The sequence below is a fragment of the Convolutriloba macropyga genome, chromosome 10 (genome assembly GCF_964194025.1).
Source record: "Convolutriloba macropyga chromosome 10, txConMacr16.3, whole genome shotgun sequence".
Classification (NCBI taxonomy): Eukaryota; Metazoa; Xenacoelomorpha; order Acoela; family Convolutidae; genus Convolutriloba; species Convolutriloba macropyga.
This window is the reverse complement of record NC_134477.1, coordinates 25,204,067-25,227,402: the sequence shown is the minus strand read 5'-3', so window position 1 is coordinate 25,227,402 and position 23,336 is coordinate 25,204,067. Positions and strand designations below refer to the sequence as shown.

At 30.7% G+C, this 23,336-nt stretch overlaps 1 protein-coding gene across 2 annotated transcripts in view; it reads left to right on the top strand.

The window, feature by feature from the left end:
* LOC142348835 (uncharacterized) overlaps window positions 1-23,336 on the top strand; it is a 199,139-nt gene that overhangs the window by 16,161 nt on the left and 159,642 nt on the right. For both annotated transcript variants that reach the window (XM_075400369.1, XM_075400368.1), the window contains exon 4: window positions 21,833-21,921. In XM_075400369.1, coding sequence (XP_075256484.1) covers window positions 21,833-21,921 — 89 coding nt within the window. The remainder of the gene's footprint in view (window positions 1-21,832; window positions 21,922-23,336) is intronic.

Genomic DNA, 23,336 nt, shown 5'->3' with positions numbered 1-23,336 from the left:
GTCTGACCCATTTGACTTGTCCTTTAAAACAGGATAAACAGGTAACGCTTATTGGGCATTAAGGGCTCTTAGAGCCTTACCAGTCTCTTAAGAATGCAATTCAAGCAAAACTTCTTCGAGAAAACAACTTCATGGTGTGAAGGGTGGTTCACAATGTTGTCTTCTTCCCACTATGTTTTTTAAGATCTGTTCGAGGGGCGATTTTACACTTAGTGGAGTAGTAAAACAAGCAAAAATTGATCTTTTTTAAAAAACAAATTTGTCTTGCGTTTTTTTTTACGGTTTTTGTCTAGATTTTTTGGCAGGAAGTTTTTTCGAAAGGTGACAAATTTTGTTGATTTTGTTGTTCATTCTTTTGATTATCTGGAGGGACAGCTAATGGCATATATGACAGACATTTTTTGTTTTCATATAATATTAGGGAGTTTTTGAGTCATCCTGTCGTCCTTTCAGTTTATCTTTTAAATGACTGGTCGCATTGTACTTAGACTGACAGATTAGTGATACTCTCATTAATCAGTAGCCTCAATGGCACTCTAATAAAGCATGATTGAAGTTATTTAATGGTTTCATCTCATATATGTCGTATTTAACGGCTTTGACACAACTTTATTTCTATTCATATTGTTGATTAATTGCTCTGGAACGAAGTTGGAAGCATTTATTGCAAACGTGTTGGTCTTTTTATGCAAAACTTTTTGCGTAGCCATTTATGCACTTTTGCTCTAGAACTTTCTTTGACTTCTCAAGTGACTTTTTCATGCTTCTCTTTTCTTTTTTGAGGGATCTCAATTGCTCTCTCTCTCTCTCTCTCTCTCTCTCTCTCTCTCTCTCTCTCTCTCTCTCTCTCTCTCTCTCTCTCTCTCTCTCTCTCCAAAGTAAAGTTGGTTGCTAAAGTAAAAGCAATTGTTGCATCGGAAATAACAAGGGCCTGATAGCCGAGTGGTGAATACTTTTGTCGAGGACTCCGGAGGTCGGCTGCCAATTACACGATGGTGGGATGTTCTTGCCCCTATGAACAAAAGTTAATCTGGGCTTCGGCCCTTGAATTAATCTGGTCTACGCCTGTCGTCTGAGAGCACTTTTTCCGACGTTATTTGTTTTTTCATGTCCTTCTTTTATTTAATTTCATTTATATTTGGACTTTTGGGCTTTCTAATGGGGCTCAATTGAAGCTATTTACCGGTGTCACTTTTTTGAGAATTTGAGAAGTCTCGTCATAACCTAACTTCACTAGCAAAGATAGTGTTGCTTGCTTTAATTGACGGAGATTAGGTCAACTCTGTGTATGTCACCCTAAGGTTTTTTTGAGGTCAGCTTGTAGAAGCAGTGTGATTTTATATCCAAGCTTTTTAATAACTCAGATATTTGTGTTCAAGAATTATCTCAATTTTCCCTCTTTTTGAAACCATTTTTTACTATCTCCTACTGACGTTAAATTTGCTCTCTGTTGATGCATAAGTTAATCTATTCAACGGTTTGATGTAATATCTAACGTTATTAACAACTTCTACATACTCGTTTTTTGTTTTGTCTGTTTTTATAGGTGCTCATCTCATGTTGTCCTTTTTAAATAATAATTGTAGCCTTGCGAGTATTTGTTTCCTATTTCGAGTATATACTTGATTCATTTGATGTTACCGTTTTAGACATGTTCTAGCCGTGTTTGTGTTTTTTCTCAGTTTTTACATTCTTATGTAGAGACTTTGTTACAGCTATCGTTTATGTTGGTTTTGGTTTTTCATAGCTGGTATAACGATAACTGAGCTGAGTTTATATTTGCGTTTTCTTAGTTAATTTATTTCGTCAAAAACGCGCACTTCCAAACTGTTTTTGTTTATTCTTTATTGCAGCTTTGGTTGAATTACGTGCGTGGCCTCATATTTCACTCTAATTTGAGTTTTTTCCATTGGCATTATTATAATTTTGATCACACGCAACGAGAGTCTTGCTTGCTTTAATTGTTCAGATTTTTCAACTGAAGGTTTTTTGAGGTGAGCTAGTAGAAACAACACAAAGCACTTCTCTAAATATAAATTTAATATCTTGGCAAATAGAATTAAGAACTGGATTTTGCTCCTTGGTCTGTTAGACTATGTCTACAAAGTTATCTTAGATATTTTCTGGCAATCCGTCCTCAATACTATTTTCTCAAGATTTTTGTTACGATCTTATGACGTAACGGTTGCTTCAAGTCTGCTTTTTGCTCTTTCATGCATTTTGAAATCAATGCTTTTTGAAATCAATTGTATACCTGCCGTTGTTTATAAGTCTTATTTGAGCAAGTTTTTTGTTCATTCGAGTAATTATTTTTTTGGTCACACGTGACTTCATGATGACTCATCATGACTTTCGTAAAAATGACTTCCTCACTCTCAAACGGGTTTTTACTTAATTGAAGGAGATGGTCAACTGAGTGTGTTACTCTAAAATAATGTTGAGAAAAGTTATTAGAAGCAACAATAAGTTATGCAGACTCTTATTCAAAATATAACATCTGTGCACTTATTAGAAAGACAAAGTTCTCATTTTGGGTCTGCTTTTTATTATCTTCTTGAGACTGCAGATCTTTGAGGCTATGGCAGCTTCTTTTGAGATTCTGCCAGCTTTGTTGCATTATTCCTAAATAATAGAGCGAAAAAAAGACGTAAAAGATTTCTCTCTAAGGAGTTGCATTTTTGTTCACGTGTGGTTTCTCAACGCGGTTTCTAACTAGAATTGCATCAGTGTGCGGTGACCCTTTTGTTGCAGTTTTTACTCTTGTTTTGGATATAAATGTCGACAATAGCACTAGCCGAGTGGAGTTAACCTTGGCGTTCTCTTGTTTCTTTGTTTCGTCAAGTTTTTTGTTACAATAATATGACATCACTTGCACTCGAAATCATTTGTTAGTACTTGCAATTTTGACTGAATTGCGTGCGTGACATCTTTTTTTGGTCTATTTGCAGCGGGCGTTGTTCATTGGAGCGATTGTTTGTTTGCTTACCCCTTTCTTACCTCACTCAGAAATGACTTTCCTCACTTTCAAAATAACTTTTCCTTACTTTAGTTCGACCAGATGAGGTTTACTGTGTGTAATTGATATCAGTCAGTAAAAAAACTAATTTTTTTTAGTTTTGTTTCTTCATTTGTTTGAGAAAAATGTCAACAAAGTTATCGCAGCTTTTTTCTGTCAGCTATATGTTTATACTTCCTCGGTATTTTGGTTAAGACCATTTGACGTCACTTATTTCAAATCTTTTTTTATTCATCAAAACAATTTCGACTGAAGTGATTGAGTGAGGTCATTTATTTACTCTTTTCATAGTGAGGTGGTTTTGTTAATTCTAGTAATGAAGCTCTTCGTCACTCGTGACTATCTTCGCTCTAAAGAATGACTTCCTCACTCTCGAAGGGACTTTTACTTTAATTGAATGCGATGTGGTAAACTGAGTGTGCCATCTTCAATTAAGGTTATTAATTGCTCTCAAACGGCGTTTGTAACAATTTTATTAGTCCTGTAGATCTTTTTTATGCGCTTTTTCGCTTGACCGATTATTCATCTGACTCATTTGACTTTTCGTCCTCAAAAACGGGATAAACAGGTAGCGTTCTCAGAGGTTAACCCCCCCCCCCCACATAAGTCCCCCTCTTTTCAACCCCCACCCCATTCCCACCCTGCCATCTTATTGTTCAGGCCGTAAGGAGCGCCATACAGCCAAAGACCAAACCCCCCCCCCCCCCCCACTGGCCGCCCGCTGGTCGTTTGAGAGCAATTCGCCCGATGTTTGTCGGTTATGTTTTGAGAAAAGTTGATAGAAGTATACATATTATTTATCAGAATATAATATCTGAGCAATTATTAAAAAGAAGAGAAATTTCTCCTTTTGGGTTCTTTTTTGGTATCCTTTTTGGACTGCAGATTCACATTATAAATCATCATGAGAATGACGAGCGGCCATTAATCTGAGAGTTGCTGTGATTCCAAACTTGGATTATGACTTTGACCTGATAACTAATGGTATGACAAGGTCGTCTAAGATTATCTTACCAAGCCATATATTAATTTAAGCATATCAATCTGCCACATATCTCAAAAAGCCAATCTGCCACAAAAAGACGGAAGATTCATCGCTAAGGCGAATTTTTTTGCGTGCGGTTTCTTCAACGCGGTTTTTAAATAGAATTGCAACAACCCAAGTGTTTTTTTGCACATATATTAACCAGTAATTGTACCGTTGCAAGTATGTTTCTAATATTTTGAGAAAATATAACAACTGAGGTTTGAGTTGGACCTATTCCTGCCGTTTTTGGACATAATTGTGTCCTTTTTGTGTCTTCCAGTTTACAGTGCGCGGTGACTGATTATTTGTTGAAGTTATTGTTTATTTTGGACTCACTCTCAGAACAGAGTTCCCTCTTTTTCATAATGTTTGTTGGTTTTTTGGCTTTGTAAGTGATTCCATTTTTTCTAATTGTCTGATTAAGAAACGTTTTCCTCGCTCTCAATGCGACTTTTACTCACTTCAATTGAAGCTATGAAATTTTTAGAATCTCGCTGTTATGTAACCAGAGAGATTTAAAAAACTCAATTTTTGTTTTGGACAAAAGTTAAAGTCGAAATTGGTAAGAAATATTATGGTATTTTTCTAATTGTTTATGATTTCTGACGGTTTTCGCACTCTGCCTCTATTTGTGCCTAACATGTTAGGGAACGCTAAAGGCTGTCCTTAAAGGCTCTTAGTAGTAGTACTGGTGAAAATTTGTTATCAGTAATTTCTACCTTTTGGATTTTCAGCTTTCGTTGTTTTTTAAAGAATAGAAAATTACAATTTTTATAAGAACTGAAAAGTAAAAGTTTTCAAAAAATTACTTTTCTTGCGTGAGAATATTCACAATCAATAAACTATGTAGTTTCTCAGCTGGCAGAAAAGCCCACAGTATGGAAAAGATCAATGCAAACTTAATTTTTAATTAACAGAGAAGTGAAAATAGTTTTTTTCAATTTTCAGAAAAATTTAACATTTTTATTAAGTTCTCAATCTGGCGATCAATGAAACCTCAAACTCTTAAAGTCTTCTGTATACAAGAGGAGGTTTATTGGAACGATCTCTGACAACATAAGGAATACAGATAAAAAGGGTAGAAATGGTTTCAGTATTTACTTTTTAATACTGAATTTTGTTGTTTTGATGTTCATTCCATTAAACCGATTTTTTTACGTTTCCGTGGTAGTATTTAGAAGAGAATATATTGTGCTATAAATTGCCTGGCGTCTTCTATTTTCCAAAGCCTCTGCTTTATACAGACACTTTGGATCTCACAAAAGTTTTTCATCAGCAGAAGAGAGAGACGTAAAACATGTTTTGAACAAAATTTTAAAATATAATTTTTCGAAATTTTCGGTCAAATAGTTAAAATTGTTAAATTTTACGCTTGAAATAGTACATAATTACTCCTGACAATCAAGGCCCCCTTCAACATCACTAATTTAACTACCAATTTCAAATTCCTCTGTTTTTATGCTCAAATTCAACGCAATATGCCCACGAGTAGACCAAGAGTAATCAAAAAATTTTGTATACTGCATTTTGCTTTAATTTTGAACCGCATTATTTCGCTTATGCTTTTATGGCAATATACACCCCCAGCGATGTTTTTCATTTTCTTTTCGAAATTTTAAAGGGGGGAACGCTTTAAAATTTCGAAGGAAAATGAAAAAAAAAAACATTTAAAGCGTTCCCCCCTTTTCGCATTTCGGATAGTTTATATAAATCAAAACTGGATCCTGTGGACTACAAAATGGTGTTTTCTTTTTTTCTCAACAATGCGTAAACAAAAAGGGAAAATTTGACCAACAAAAAAGCCAGCCTCGCATATATATTCCCCCATTTTTGAAAGATGGAGCAACAATTTTTATACCTTCAAAGTGAATGGCGATGTTTGCCCATTTGGGCCATACAGAATTTTTATAAACCTATATTCACGGAAAATTGCATTTCTTAATGTAATTATTATAGAATAAATTACAGGAGGCCATTCATTTGAGATAGTGTGGCCCAAATTTTTTAAACTGTTCTTTAACTGTTTTCGTAATAGGTTATCAAAAATGAGAAGAAGCATTAAAGATTGTTGATAGACGAAATATTATGTTTGATAAAGACATAAAGACCAACGAGTAATCAGAAAATTTTTGTATACTGCATTTTGCTCTAATTTTTAATCGGGATTTTGTGGTGCTGCTTTCGTAGCAATATATTTACAGCAAGTAAATATATTTGCTCTTTTAATTAATGCCATGAAAACTGCCATTTCGTCTGATAATTCGTATGTTTTTATTGCTTCCCATTGAATAGGTTTTTTGAACGTCCTATGAATTATTTCACTCATAAATCACTGATTAAGTTGTTATTTTTGTAATTGTGTGGATGAAGTCACAATTACTCGATGAAAATGTCCACTTTTTCAGTCGAGAGCCTTTTTGTATTGACCAGTTGTAGTTTTGGTGGTCAATCGGGAATAAAACTAAATCAAACATTTCGCACTAGTGGGTGTTTGGCAATCTGACTCATAGATGCTTTAATTGGTATCGAGTAGACGAAACGATAAAATGTGAGTAGTGGATAAAACAAGGGATTCAACCACCAGTAAAATTTGTCCCTTTCTCCTAACGCTAATCGCGCATGTCGAATCGGGCCAAATTTTACTGATTTCTGGAAGCCCTGTTTTATCCACTACTATATATTAGCTCTAAATTTGATAAAAATTAAAATTAAAATCAAAAATAAAACAAAAAATCAAAGCAAAATTTATATTTCACTCTTTAAGAGTGATTCACTCTTATTCGGAGTGATCCCCAGTAGAAAAGATTGCTCTTTTTCGCTCTTAAAGAGTGAATCCCTCTTTTTTGATATTTTTTTATTTTATACTTTTTATTTCAAATTATCTATACTTTTCAATAAATTTATATTTTCTTTTATTTTTTCTATATTTATTCCATTATTAATAAGAAATGATACAAAATTATAGTATTTACATGAACAACTTTCTTCTGTTTGGTTAATAACTAAAGGACTTACAACTCTAGGACTTTGCCAACTAGGATTAATTGTTTTATCCACGAAGCGGTTACACCGATCAGTTATATCAGGGAACCTGCTTTGCAGATTTCTACTAAATCCTCTAGTCAATTCTATATCTGGATGTTGTTTCTTTACATGAGCCAGTATCCCATCATATCCCACAACAGAAGTACCATATGGACAATTAACTTTAGCTGAAGTACAACTTCTACATGTATACTTACCCTCATCAAAATTATTTAGTGGTTTTATATAATTACACTTATTACAACATCTAGTTAATACTTCTGAGCTGGGGTTAAGGTTAGGGTTAGGGTTGGGAATAAGGTTAGGGTTAGGGTTGGGGTTAGGATCTGAGTTAGAGTTATAATCATAGATAGAACCAGAACCAGAACTAGAGCTAGAACTGGGGTTAGAACCAGAACCAGAACTAGAACTAGAACTGGGGTTAGAACTAGAGTTAGAATTAGGGTTAGAACTAGAACTAGGGTTAGAACTAGAATTAGAATTAGAATTAGAACTAGGGTTAGAACTAGAATTAGAACTAGAACTAGATTCATTTTTTAAAGAACAACCCCATGGAGAAAAATCAATAGCACAAATACCACTTAATATTATATTACCTCACATACATTTATCAGTTTTATCTTTCTGAAATGATTCATAATGATAGTTTAAAACAGCAATGTTTTTACATTTATAGTTACACTCTCAACATTGTAAAAGCATTTATAATACGGTAAACTATAATATTTACCTAATCCTTCAAAGGGTAATATTTAGCCATGATTTCAATTAAATCTTTAGTATTATCTTTAGATGTGATACACTCTGCTAAATATTTATTTCCTAAAGTATTGCGTGTATTAGTTTTACATCTCTTATCTAAAATCAAATCAAGGTCTAATTCTTTTTTATCTTTAACAAAATTTATAATCTCTTCTCTAAATTCTTCATTATTTATATATAGTTTGTTTAAAAACCTTCCTCCCTTTCTATTCAAAATTCCCATCTCTTCATTGACGAAGTCATAGTTACACTGATCAGTATAACTGCTTCCCTGATCAGTATAACTGCTTCGTGTTTCACCTTCCAACTCTTCTCCATATCCAACATTAACTAATGTTTTTACTCTACTCAACATTGTACTTGCTCCAATTGCTACAGTTCCAGCATTTCTTGATATTGAATTAGGATAAAAACAATTAAATATAAATAAACCTGCGCCTATAATTCCACCAATATTTGATAAAATTTTCATACCCTTTCCCATAATCATTTCTTTAGTTAGAACATCATTCTGAATTTTAATATTATTTAAAGTAAGAAGTTTATTAAAATAAAACTGATAATTATCATGATTAATAACATTTCTATCTGTTGCATTAATCATTAGTGGTTTCATATATGCTATGAGTTTATTTATATCTTCTCTCTCTAAATCATCTTTTAAACTAAGCTTTTAAATCAAGGAAACCAACTCTTGAATCATATATCATTGTTCTATTACTACTAATAATAAAAGTATTTTCCTTTTTAGTATATTTAATTATACCATAACGAAGTTCATCTGACATTCCATCTGTATAATTATAATAGTTACTATTTAATTCACTAATTATTTTATTGAAGTCATGTTCACATTTATATATCTCATTAAAGTTTTTAAATAGGTCAGGTCCATTATAAGTTGTTAAATAAATAGTATCACAACTCATTCTTGCTGTTTTAATTACTTGAGCTGGTTTATGACACATTACAATAATTTCAATATTATAATGTCTACCTCAGTAAAATAATAAACTATATCCTTATTTAACCTATCGCCCATATCATCAAGTACTATTACACAATTTTGAAATTTATGCATATTATTTTTGTGATCATATTTATATCTCATTTATTAAACCCAGTATAAAACTTATTAGACTCAGGATCTATCCAGTCTCTGTCATCTTTACACACTATAACTATAATTTTAGCTTGATCTTGAACTTGATCTCGATCTTGATCTTGATCTTGATCTTGATTTTGGACTGAGTATAGTTTTAAATATTGTCTAATAAAATATGTTTTGCCTGTAACAGTTCCACCATAAACAATAGTATGTAATGGTGACTTTTCATATTCAAAGCTAACTAGACTCCTATTCATAAATCCACCAAAGCTTTCTTCTAGTTTTGTATATTTACTTGGTCTTGAATCATATATTATATAACAAATTCCAATAATAATAATCAAAATAAAAACTGCACTACCTGTTTCCATTTTTATATAATAAATATAGATTTGATTTAGATTTAGACTTAGACTTATAATTAGACTTAGATTTAATAAATTTATTATATAAAAATGCTCATCCTAACTTTTGAGGAATTCAATAATAAATTTAATATTGATAATAATGCTATGAGTGATATCAGAATAAAAGATATAGGTAAAGATATAAGTCTAACACCAATTGAGATTGTAATGAGAGATGATAAACCAGAAATGGTAAGTGAACCTAACTCTAACATTATTGTAAATCTACATCCAACTGAAGGTACACATTGGGTTTCAGTTATAAGAAGAGAAGATGGTCCTATGTATTACTTTGATAGTTTTGGTGTAGAAACTCCACCTTTGTTTTTAGAAGAATATGTTGATCTAGGCTCTAATGAGAGAATACAACAACATGATGAATCTTATTGTGGGGCATATTGTTTATATATGATCTATCTTATTGATAGAGGATTTAGAATTAAAAGCGCTTTGAATATTCTAGTTAATCAATGTAAATGTCCAGGAATACACAATGAGTGTTTTTGTTTAGGTTGTAGTAAAGATAATGATGAGGTTAATGTTAATGATAAAGATAATGTTAATGTTAATGATAAAGATAATGTTAATGATAAAGATAATGTTAATGTTAATGATAATGATAATTTTAATGATAAAGATAATGTTAATGTTAATGATAATGATAATGTCATTGATAATGATAATGATAATGCTAATGATAGTGGTAATGACATTGATAATGCTAATGATAATGATAATGATAATGATAATTTTTTATATATATATATATATATATATATATATTTATATATATTGGATGAAAAACACGGTGAAACATGGGTGAAGCCTCATCAAAAGTTTAAACCTAATAACAATAGTCCTACTAACAGTATCTCTATAAACATAAATAATGATCTATATTCATGGTTAAATGATGATGATGATGATATAATTACTGAAGCCGCATTCCCAGATAACTTTAGATGTATAATATCTGGTCCTAGTGAATGTGGTAAGACATTCTTATTAAAAAAAACTAATTCTAGCTAGTATATACTTTGATAAGCTATACATCATAAGTATCAGGGAACCTGCTTGGCTTACCACGAGCAGAGCTCGTTCGCAGATAAGTCTAAGTGTAAGTATAAGTCTAAGTCTAAGTCTAAATCAAATGTAAAGTAAAACTTAATACATCACCATTAAAGTCTATAGGTCTTCCATGCTCATCTTTAATATGAAATTCTATATATTCTATTCTATCTTTAGTTACATTTTGATACAAGATATTAGTTGGTATAATATTTATCAAGTAACCTGGTGGTTCAGTTAGATTGAAAGTATATAGTATGTCTGTATCTTTACCATTATCTTTAGCTCCAGATATCACATTACAATGAATGTTAATAGTACTAAAACCCATAATATCAATAATTTTCTGAGATTTATATCTACCTTTTTTATAAATTATTTTTCTAAATCCTAGTAATGAGGCTAGTGAGTTTTCTATATCAAAGCTGAGTGCTCCTTGTTTTTTTTCCATTAAACATTTCATCGTATTCTTATCAGTTTCTATTATAACATTACCATCAGTTTCTTTTTTTATTAATTCTGCTATATCAGTTAACTCATATGCTCCCGGTGTAATAGTTGAATATAGCAACGGGAATCCTTTATAATTATAATTAAGTATAGTTCTAATGTTTGGGCTTGAGGTAGAGATAAGGTTAAGGTTAGGGTCAGAGCTAAGAGCCCGAGGTAAAGCTTCATCATCTTCTATAACAGTACTAGCATATAGGAATTGATTATTTCTCCTATTCACATTAAACACTGAATTATAAACAGATATTCTAATTAAACCTAATTTTGTTGTATTAAGTATAGGTTCACTAAAGTTAAACTTTTCTGTTGGTTTTATCATTCTAAAGTTCTCTTAACATTAAACTATCGGTGAAACCGCTTCGTGAATCAGTCATTTTTTATCTAATAAAAATGGATTTTAATTTGGATACAACTTATGGTTATAATAATGATATACATAAAAGTAAGATTACAAAATATAAACCAAATAATCTGGCAACAATGAATACGGTTAATACTAACATTAATATCATACTCAATAGAGAAGAGAATCACTTAAATTTGCGTGATTCATATCTAGAGATAGAGTTTGTTGTATCAAATGATGCTGGTGGTGTATTTGCTAATGATGCTAATATCAGATTAGTTAATTATGGTATGATGGCATTGTTAAGTTCAATTAAGCTTGAAACTAGTGGTGGTAGGACTATTGAATATATAGATCATTGTCATCCTAATCTATTGATGTATAAGTTATTAACTAGTACCAATGATGAATATGAGAGTGGTTTTGTTAGAAATCAAGGAAATAGAGATAGTCAACTTAAAGGTGACCATATTGCCGCAGAACGAGGTCATATGTATATGATTATTAAGATGAGTGATCTATTTGGTTTCGTAAAGGATTTAGAAAAGATTATATATGGTTTAGGATTTAAACTAATATTGAAAAGAAATAATAATGATAGAGCTCTATTTAGAGTTAATGCTAATCCTGGTGCAGTTGCTAATGATGGTAATATAGAAATTAGAGATATATCATGGTGTGTGCCTAGTATTGATCCTAGTAATGATAATAGAATTATTGTGCAAAAGGGTTTAAGTAAAAAGAATAATGTAGACTTTAGTTATTATGAAAGAAAGACATTTTATAAGAATGTACCCAATGCTACTAACTTCTTGTTTGATCTAGGTATGGAAAGTGGTATGGAAAGACCACAATATATATTTGGTTTTGAAAAAAATAATGTTAATGAACAAACTCATGATGCAAGTACATTTCATATAATGAATGTTACTGAATGTTATTGTAAGATTGGTAGTGAGTTTTATCCTGAGGATAGAATGAATATTAATTATGGAACCAATAATTATAGTGATGCTTTTACAGAGATTGTTAGCTTTAATAAAGATTATAAGGGGCTACCACATAATATAAAACCATATATAAATCATAGAACATTCAAAAGTAGTTATAGAATATATGTATTTGATACTAGATATCAAAGTGATCATATAGGTCCACAACCAATACAACTTAATTTTAAATTTAGTGCTGCAGTTGCAGATGTTATATGTCATGCATTAGTATTAACTAGAAAGATTATTAGTGTGAATAGTGATGGTAATAAGATGGTAGATATAATTTAAGTCAAAGATATAATTATAATTTTAGACATAACTCTAGCGATAATTATAATTTTAGATATAACTCTAGCGATAATTTAAAATTATAGTATAATATAGTTATTGTTATAATTATATACTTTTACTTATACATAACCATATACTTATACTCATACTTATAGCTAGTCAGCTCTAATTGTTACTCTTGTTAATACCTAACTATTTCTTATTAGTATTAACAAAACCTTTAGCATAAATAATGTCTAATTTCTTTTTATTCTCTAGAGCCAAGCCTCTAGCTTCAAGCTTAACCTTGGGCTTGGGCTTAGGCTTAGGCTTAATAACAACAAAGGGATTATACTTTTTAACTTCCATTTTTTTTATATATAGAAATGAGTCTTTTAAATAAGTTCAAAACTAATTCATATTGTGTTGGAGGTAGACATTATAGTGGTACTAATAATATAAGTGGAGCTATTACTTCAAAAGGTACTAAGATGTTAAGAGGATCCTGCACTAAATTATGAAGGAATAAATCAATGACAGTATCTGATGCAACAATAGAAGCAGAAGGACTTAAAGATTTCTTTAAAAGTGTTGGTAAAGCTACGGTTAATTTTGGAAAGAAAGTTGCTAATAATCCAGTAAGAGCATTAGAAATAGCAAGTAAAATAGGAAGTGCAGCTGCATCTAGAAACCCTAAAGCAGCTCTAGCGGCTACACCTGATTTAATTATATTTGCAACTACTGGTGAAGGTATAAAAGTAGTACAAAAAGGTAGAGGGTTATACTTAGGTACAAAGAAAAGATAATTATTTGATTATGATTATGTTTATATTTATGTTTATGATTATGTTTATGATTATGATTATATCCATGATTATATCCATGATTATATTATGTTTATGATTATGATTATAGCTATGATTATGATTAAATATTTATCGATAAATATTAATACTAATTTTATTATTACTAAAAACATTGTTATTACTAAGCACTAATATCTTAATCTAAAAAATACTCAGCTTGTTTTTCTTATTCTTCTTATAATCCTCATATAACTTAACAAATTCATTATACTCATCATTATCTATTTTATTATCTTTCATTGATTTAGTATATAGTTTATTAAACTTATCACTAAACTGTTTACTTAAAATATACATTTGTGAATACTTTATAATTTTATTTCTAATTTTAGTACTAATTGTTTTTGATAATGAACCACAAACAGTTGCTGTAGCAAAAGCTGTTGCTATAGAATAAGCTAATCCTATACCTGTTAATGAAACTGATGTTGTTGCAGTTGTTGCTATTGATGATAATACTTTCTGTTATCTCAGCTACGTTAATATAATTTTTATTTCTACTTAATTTCTCATTATAGTTATTAGTTTCAGTTTCATAATAATTTCTAATATCTTTTATAATGTTAATATTGTTAAATTTATTATTAGCTTGAATCTTTTCGTTTATCAATCTTTCTGATACTGATGATAAATCTGGATATAGTAATCTCTCACTCGGTGCTGTTGGATTGGTCATTGCTTTGCTTATTTTCATTAGTAAAAATTCTTTCTATTTCTTTCATTATATCTTCTTGATTAAAACTATAATGCATCTCAAGTCTATCTTTCTCTTTATTATCAAGTAACTTACTTTGTAAAAGTATTGTTTATTGTATTCTTTCATTTCTCTCAGACCGTTAGTAAACATTTCATCTAAGTGTATGTTAGTTATATTCTGATTAAACTTATTATTATCAAATTCTTGCTTTAATTGATTATATTTAGAGATAGTATCTGCAGCAACTTTATTACAAAACTTAACAGTATTTCTGACTTCATTTGTTGATTCAATAAACTCATTAATTAGTTCATCATTAACTTGTGTTTCATTTAGTTGTAATGTTTGTTGTAACTTTATCAAAGTCACCCTTTCTTAGTTCAGTTATGTTTTTACTCAATATGTCTATTTTAATATTAGAAGATAATAAGTTATTGTCACAATACTCTTTATTAACAACATCTTTTCCATCTATCGGAGGATGAACATTTGTAATTTTATAGGTATCCTTCATATCAATATTATCATTATCTTCTAGGAATAACCCACGAGCCTTAATTACTGTTAAGTTGTTTGTTGATATTGATGTTGATTTATGTTTAGCTTGATTGAATCTATTTCTTGTCATTATTTATTTTAAGAAATATATTTAATGATTCTAAAACTTTATTATTAGATTCTAAATCAAACTCAGATTTTAATAATTCCTGTTCGTAATATTTACCTTCTATTATCTCACCATTAATATCTCCTATTTTATAAGTTGGTGGTTGTGTTTTTAGAACTTCATTAACTTTAAACAATTCTCTATTCCAATTAGAAGTGTAACCTTTAGAGAAGATATTACGTTTATCTGCACTTCTAACATAATCACCAACTTTAAATTTTGGTGTTGCTTTGGTAGAATTAACATAGTATTTAACTTTATCAGGATCATTAGAAGCGTCAACTGGTGTCATATTAATTGTTGAGTTGATGTTATTGTTATATGTTACAACAGCATCATTTAATATATTTACCCAATTACCATCACCGCTGATGAACATTGGTTTATTTATTATGTGTAATAATGTTCTATTAAATCTCTCTATAAACACAGCCTTTAAATTACTATAAGTAGAATATAGCTCTATCCCTGAAGCGGCTTTGCCGGTTCCATATTCTTTAAGTAAAGATTTAAATGTTTTATTGTAAAACTCACTACCTATCTACCCATAACTTTTCTGGTTTTCTAGGTTCAGAGCCACCTTGTGGATGTTTTGTGAATATATCTATAACTGTTAATATAAACTTATAATTATTATTGTATTTACTTAGAGATTACTTATATAATAAATCAGCTGACCATGTTTCATCTTTATATAGTGGTATTATTCTTTGTCTTTTAAACTTTGTTATTTGAGGACTGAATACTTCTTTAGCTAGTTGTTGTTGTTGTTTTTCTAACGTTTTATTTATGGACATAGTCATCTGCGAAGCAGGTTCCCTGATGGACGTAGTCATGGTTTCACCTATTCACCATAATTAAAAACAAAATTATCTAGTTGGTTTTGATTAATAATATTCATAGATAATAGTTGCTTAGATATATCTAGCATTTCATCATATAATCCATCATGACCGGCTTTTGTTTCTAGTATTAATAATTCTAGTCTTTCTACTAAGTTATTTGGGTTGCAATTTAATCCCCTGCCAAATATATCATCTCTTACCTCCATTATACGTTTTATTGTTCTATATCTAGCGCTTTTCTTATCCCCTTTTCCTAAATCATATCTCGTTATATAATATAATAGCAACTTCAATTAACTTTCTATCATCATTAATGGTTAGTTCTAGAATATTATTAACCAGTAGGTCTTTGTCTCCATCTAATGATGCTTGGTGGATCATTTTTATTAAATCTCTTTTGAATAGATATAGATTCTCATCATGAGGATAGCTTTTAATAATGTTTACATAAAATCTTTTATCATCAAATGTGTTTAGACTAATCTTACTTGTTTTTGTTGCTGTCATGTTATCACCAACTTTTTGTATTCTACATTCATCTGCTGTTCTCTGTGTATTATTCATTAATGCATAATAATAATCTATGTGCCTAGCATTATTATGCTTCTTTATTCCTTTTTCTTTAGTGTTTTTGGGATAATTTTTGAAGCTATATGTTTTGGGGGACAATGCTATAAATTCCTCAATAATCCTACTTCCCAGCTCGTGCTTAAACTTACCGGGGACTTTATTATTAGTTTTTATAGGTATGTCTAGATTACTTAAGTCCATATGCTCATCACTAACTTTACCTTCACTATAACTTAATACGAAACTGTCCTTATCCATATAGTGAAGTGTTAGATCTTTGAGGGATGGTTGTAGAATATTATATAATACATCATACATGTGTAATTTACTTAATTCTAAGATAGTAACACCTACATATACTGGAGAATCATATTCTATTTTTTTCTTTATATATTCTATTTGGCTATAATCTCTATATCTAGTTATATTCTTAAATGTTGGTTTACTTACACTTTTCATTATCTTTTCTTCATCATGCAAGAACTTGCTTTGAAAGAAGTGTAGAGGATTCAGGCACATTCTTCCATATAATGAGTTATTCGTTAATTTCCTTACATCCTTTTCTGCTTCAGTTTTAGCTGTTGCTCTTTTATTTGTATTGTTTTGTATATAATCGCTACATATATAATCTTGTTTAAATTTAATTACTCTATGTATTTTTGTTAATTTTACTCCCATCTTAACATAGAACTTTAACATCCTATAATGAAACATATATTCTGTTTTGTTGTTTTGATCTAAGATTAATTTCTCTGTTCTTGCTTTACTTTTCTCTCTTTCTCTGCATCCCAATTCATTATCATTTATCTTTCTTTTATTAGGCATTAGTGCTAACTTTTCTGTTCTCTCCTGTTACATTCATTAGTATAATCAATATCACAAACTATATAGTAACCATGATCACTATCATCTGGAGTATTCAATGTTACATCTAGAGTAGTAGTAGTAATAAACTCAAAATCCTTATAGGGTATTTTTTGCATCATTGCATAACCATATAGGTTGTTTGCGTCTATGTACCATATATTTCTATTAATAACTTTATCATTAGTATTAGTATTAGTACTAGTATTAGTTTTAGTATTAGTATTATCATTATTATTAGCATTAGTATTAGTATTACTATCTGCGAAGCAGGTTCCCTGATTATTTATATATCTATCACCCATTATTCCGCATATACCACCTCGCTTTGCTCCAACAAAATCATCTAGCATTTGTTTATCTTGTAATGTATCTAATGCTACACCGCTTGACGTTAACCAACAATCAAAACTATAACCCGGGAGACTAACGTAATGTAGTGGATTGAGCTTGAATTCTTTCATACATAGTTTAACATATTCATTCATGCAATAGTCTAATATTTCCACATCATTTTTTAAATACTCTATAGTTAGATCTTTACCAGTTTTATTACTGTTTTCATTATTAAAGTTATCTACTTCTTCTTGTGTTGGTAATTTATTATGTAGAGAGGATTTAAAGTCTTCTATTTTTAGATTACCTATAACTTCTTGGTAATCTTCCAAACCAAAGTATTCATATGAATATAATGTTTTAGTTTTACATCCGTATATCTTTGCCATTTGATCTAGAGGCATAGCTAAGAAGTTATAACTGTCTAAGAATTTGAGACAACCAATGCTAAACATCTTAGATTTACCAGCAGCTAGTGGTATGTTATCTACTTTTCTTTTATCATTATTCTGTTTAAAGAGTTCACTGTATAGTAGGTTGAAGTCATAGCCAGAGCCATTATGGAATAACTGGAATGAAGTTTTGTTGTTTGTATCTTAGATTACATATTTTACATGCTGGTCCTCTATATTTACCAGTTTCATGACAATGATCTCTTACTTTATTAATACATGTTTTGCTGCAGATATGACAAGTGTTATTAGTTTCATGATATAATTTATCTTCTTCTGTGAATATCATCTTTTCATTATGTTTGAAATTATTCACAGTTTCTATTTCATTAGCAAATCTCTAGCAAATCTTTTGATGCAGGCTAGACCGAAGTAGTGCTTGAAGTTACCTAGCCAGGTGTAACCCACAGCTATTGGAATATGTTCAGCTATTACATATTTTAAATCATTAGTTGAGACATCGGTGAAACCGCTTCGTGGATCAACAATGCAACATTCTATATCGGCAGTTATAATATTTTTTATATTCTGACGTTTGTGTTCATTTACAAAAGTAATATGTTTTTTCTTAGGACAAACAATCTCTGGTTTTGTTGCATTCGTGCTTATCATATTTAATTTGTGAGTTAAACCAATAGGTACATCTATCACAATAATAATATTTAATGTTGTTTTTATTTGGTCGTTCTAACAAGGTTTCTATATTTTTTATTAGGGCACAGTGTTCTATTTGACCTTTACTCCAAACTAGTATTCTTACATCTTTTCTATCTTTTTTAAAATCATCCACTTGTTTAAACAATTCTATTTTACCATTACCACAAGGTGTATACCCAAATATTAATATTATACAATTTCTGTATTCTTATTATATAAGCAAAATCATCTTCATGTTGTTGTCTTGGTTCAATTAGTTTATCTACATATTTACTTTCTCGAGTTGCATGGTGTGGGGCGGGATGTAGCCAAGCAGTTATAGTTAGTTGTAAGCAATTGTATTTGTAACTACGTATATTTAATATCGATTTAGAGTTTTGAGATCAGGAGGTAAATCTATATAACTACCAATAGACGCTTTAGTTGGTTCAATGTTTAACTGAATACTTCTTATTCCAAGAAACTCAAAATCATAACCATAACCTTCATATATTTCCTTTTCGAAATCTAGCCACCGATTGAAGTCACCGTTTTCATATATTGCATTATTATTAATATAATCAGTATTGAAGAATATTTTAGTAGTTTTAACTTCTTCTTTGGTTCTCTTCTTAAATTCACATTCAGCCGTGATCTTATATTTAAAACTCTTAACTTTTCTGAACTGGTAACAGTTTTTAATTTCTTCTAAAGAGTAATTAGTTGCTTCGTCTATATCTTCAATGTAATTCCCACCTTTATCAGTAATATAAAATTCTCTCATGTTCTGACTTGAGTTTATATCGAAGTCTTCTGTGTTTTCTAGATACATGCGAGTGTGACTATATGAATGAGTAGTTAGCTACTTTACTTCTAAATTCTTCATGACATTCTTTACATTCATACTTAATTCTGGTGTAGATATCCTCTTCAGTTTTAGTTTTAGGTTTGGTGGCTGGTTTAGTTTTAAAAATATAATCATCTTCATCCAAATTTTACACCCTCTCCGAGATTTCCTCTTCTTCAGACTCAAACATTTTCTCCAATAGTTCCTTATGTTTGAGATCGTATGATTGATGCCTGTATAAAGCCTTCTTTGATTCAAAGGATAGATTACAGACATCGCAGAAGTTTATGACACTAGTATTAGTTGATTGAGACATGTATTTTTTTAGGGAAATAATCAATTAATTTTTCGAAAAATGAAAATGAAATGCGATGAGTGTATAAATAAACCTTGGAAAGAATGTTGTAATAATTGTAAGGAAATAGAATATTCTTGTTATGTATGTAACAATATGGTTAAAGTGAAAGATTATATCGAACATTTGGGATATTATTATTCTGATCCTGATCAATATCTAACATGTAGTATGTGTAATGTTTATAAACATATATCATTATATAGATTTAGAAATAGGAAATGTAGACTATGTATTTATCTTCATAGATATAGATATGGTCACACTAGAAATCAATTCAGAGAGCATGTTTATAAGTATAATATTCAAGAAGACAGAGAAAAACACTAATCACTGTGTTTCCACCGATCTCAGTGTTTTTGACTGTATACCCATCACAGTGTGTCCCATATACAGTCTCACAGCAGGGATTATCCTTTTTAAGAACTGAGAATTTGGTTTTTTTTATCTCACTTAGTTTCATAGTATTTCATCAGAGTCGAGGGACGTTCACTGGAGTCAGTGAGGAAGGAACCCCAAACCTTCCGTTTGCTAAAGCAACTTAACTAGACTCGATGATTTAACCACTACACCAAGTGAGACAGAAAGTTTCATTTTTAAATTGATTAAATATTGATTAGGGGATATATGAAAATTTTTATTATTTTAATATTTCTTTCAATTTTTGTTCAAGTTTTTTCGCAAGTTGGTTTTACGTGCTTTTTACACGGTCTCATCTGCGAAGCAGTTTCACTGATTAGTTTTATACTAGTATCTGGGGACGTCCACCGGAGTCGGTGGGGATAGAACCCAAACTATCCGTCTGATAACAGTTAATTACCAGCTTAACTCTGTACTAGTGGTTTGCACTAAGTGAGACAAGAAATGATAGATTTAAAATATAAAAGAAGTGAATATAGAGCTAATATATAGTAGTGGATAAAACAAGGGATTCAACAAACAGTAAAATTTGGCCCGATTCGACATGCGCAATTAGCGTTAGGAGAAAGGGACAAATTTTACTGGTGGTTGAATCCCTTGTTTTATCCACTACTAATGTGTCAGATCTTTTTCGTAAACACGCATTGTTTTTGTTAAAGGTTATTGGTGCGTATGTTGCTATTTTCCGATAGACATTGGGTTATAGATGAAGTTTAAAAATTTGTTTCTTTTTTAATTTCTCTCGAACAAAGCTTGAAACAATTATTGTGAACGTGTGTGTTTTTATGCAAAACCTTTGCATGACCGTTTTCTTCTGGAACATTTTTTCAATTTCACTTCTCGAGTGACTTCTTCACGCTTGAATTTTCATTTTTTGTGTGATTTGAATTGCGCACGTTCAGAAATTAAATTTGTTGCTAAAATAAAACCGATTGTGAGCGGTTACCATACATTGGTGGTGTAGATTAGTGCTTACTGTCCTCGATTCCTAGCCGAGAGGGGGCAGGTTCGAACCCCTCCCTAGGTAGAAAATTTTGCAACGTAAACGTTTGTCTTGCCTATCCCCCCTTTTAAATTGTTTGCCTCGCCGGGCGTTCGATAGCAATTCGTCCGACGTTCATTGGTTTATGTTTGAGAAACTACCGTTTTGTTTAAGGTATTTTTAAAAATTGCTTTTTTATCAAAACGAAGCATGATTATCGAAAGTGTTTCCTTTGTTTTGATTTCAGTTCGACTTGAATGAACCGACTGAGGATAACTTTAATTTGCGATTTATTTTACAATCGATTTGATTGTTCGCTTGATTACCTGAAGCCTAAATTAATGTACAATTGTAATGAAATTATACTAAAGTCAGGCACATTGACTAAAGTAGGGCACAATTGATCTGCCGACTATCGTCAGTAATTCGACCGAACGTAGTCGGTTACGGTTTTGTTTTTGTTCCTCTGGTGTTTCGCGCTATTTTAAAGCTCAAAATTTTATCTGCCTTTTTTCTCTTGGACTCTCTAAATTAAAGTATTAAAATGTTGATATTCGGTTTAAGAGATTTGTTTTTTTTGTCGAATTTGTCTAAGATAGAAAGTTTTCTGAGATTAAATAAAATTGCCTGGAAAGACTTGCGAGGTATGTTGATGTTAAAGTGTTCTGTCTTCTAGTCTGGTTTATCATAAAAAATAATTTCAAAAATAAAATCGTTGTCTTTTAGCAAATGTGAATTTAGGTATATGGCAAAGGAGCCTTAGGAAGTGAGAATCCAGGAGTGAAAACGTGGAGAGAGGGCGACAAAACTTGGTTCGCCTTTCAACACAAGTAAGCAGATTTTCATACTCGAGCATTTGCTTGTGTTCATTATTAGTCGCAAGGCGATAGCTGAGGCTATTTTTGGCCTTCTCTTGGTTTTTACGACTCGAAGAGAAATATTGGTTTTCTTACGCTTTTTTTTAACCGGAACTACTATTCGTTGAGACGACATTTTGACCTAAAAGCGAAAGGATTCAATTGCCATGCGTTGGGTTTTTTTATCATGCTCTGCGTTCAGTGAATGACTTTTCGACTTTGAAAAGTGTATTTTGACAGAAAGCGGCATACAGGAAACCATTTTTTCTCGTCCAATTGGCCCAGTTGTTTGCTCATGGTTAAGTTTTTCCTAGAAATATTTTTTAATTGAAGCTGTATTAATGTGACCTCTGAGCTTGATACCACAGAGCCCGCATATTCATAGTGTTTTTGATAGTCTAATAATGCGTTTTAAACTCTAAGTTCTAAATTCATTTTCCCCATTTTTTAATTACATTTTTGGCTTTAAATTAATTTCTGCATTTTTGGTTCTTAAAGTGGATCTTTTCTTCGAAAATCAGTGCAAATGGCAATTTAAATTTGATATTTCATGCATTGAATGCCTCTTTATAACGTGAGGTATCTTTGTTCTATAGAATTTCACACATGCTTGCCTGATTTTGGCAGTGTTTCGTCCAACTTTACATTTTGTTTTTGTTTTTTGGATTTAATTTCTAAGAAGTTTTTTTGCGCACTGATAGGAATCCTAATTTTCTTTACTAATAATTGAATGATTTAGTTTCAGTATTTATATTTCTGCAATTTTTTGCATAAGCAATTTTCATATTTTTTGGATAATTTATTGTGAAGTATTTCATTGTTTGCAATCTGTGAACTATTTTTCTACCTCTTAATCTATATCGGAGGATAGCTACATAATTTTATGCTAAATACAGAATTGTAATTGTTTTTCTACTTCATTTTATTCAATTTGACTTTTTAACTTTCAAAGCTCAAGAACTAGTTTTTTCTTCTGTTTTTGTTTCTCTTTTTCTTCGCATTCTAGCATATAGCAGCCAACCATTCTCCAGAGACCTATAGTTCTTAGCAGCTTTGCTTTTATCATTTGTTTAAAAATAATGATTTGCTGTTTTCTGAGATTTTTCAATTGATTTGCAAATGATTTCATTGGACATAGTGTGGCACTGAGAATTAACCTGAAATGTCAATTAAATATTTAGAAAGATAGTTAATATCTACAAATATTATTGGGGTCTTATTTTTGGTTTTAAATGTGTTTTTCCTTTGAATTCCAATCATTTTCTTGTTAGGACAATATGACGTCATAATCACTTCAAATCTGCGTTTTGTGCATTCGTTCGTGCAATTTCAACTAAATTGTGCGTGTGACGTCATTTTTCACTGTTATTCGAGCGATTTTTTCTTTG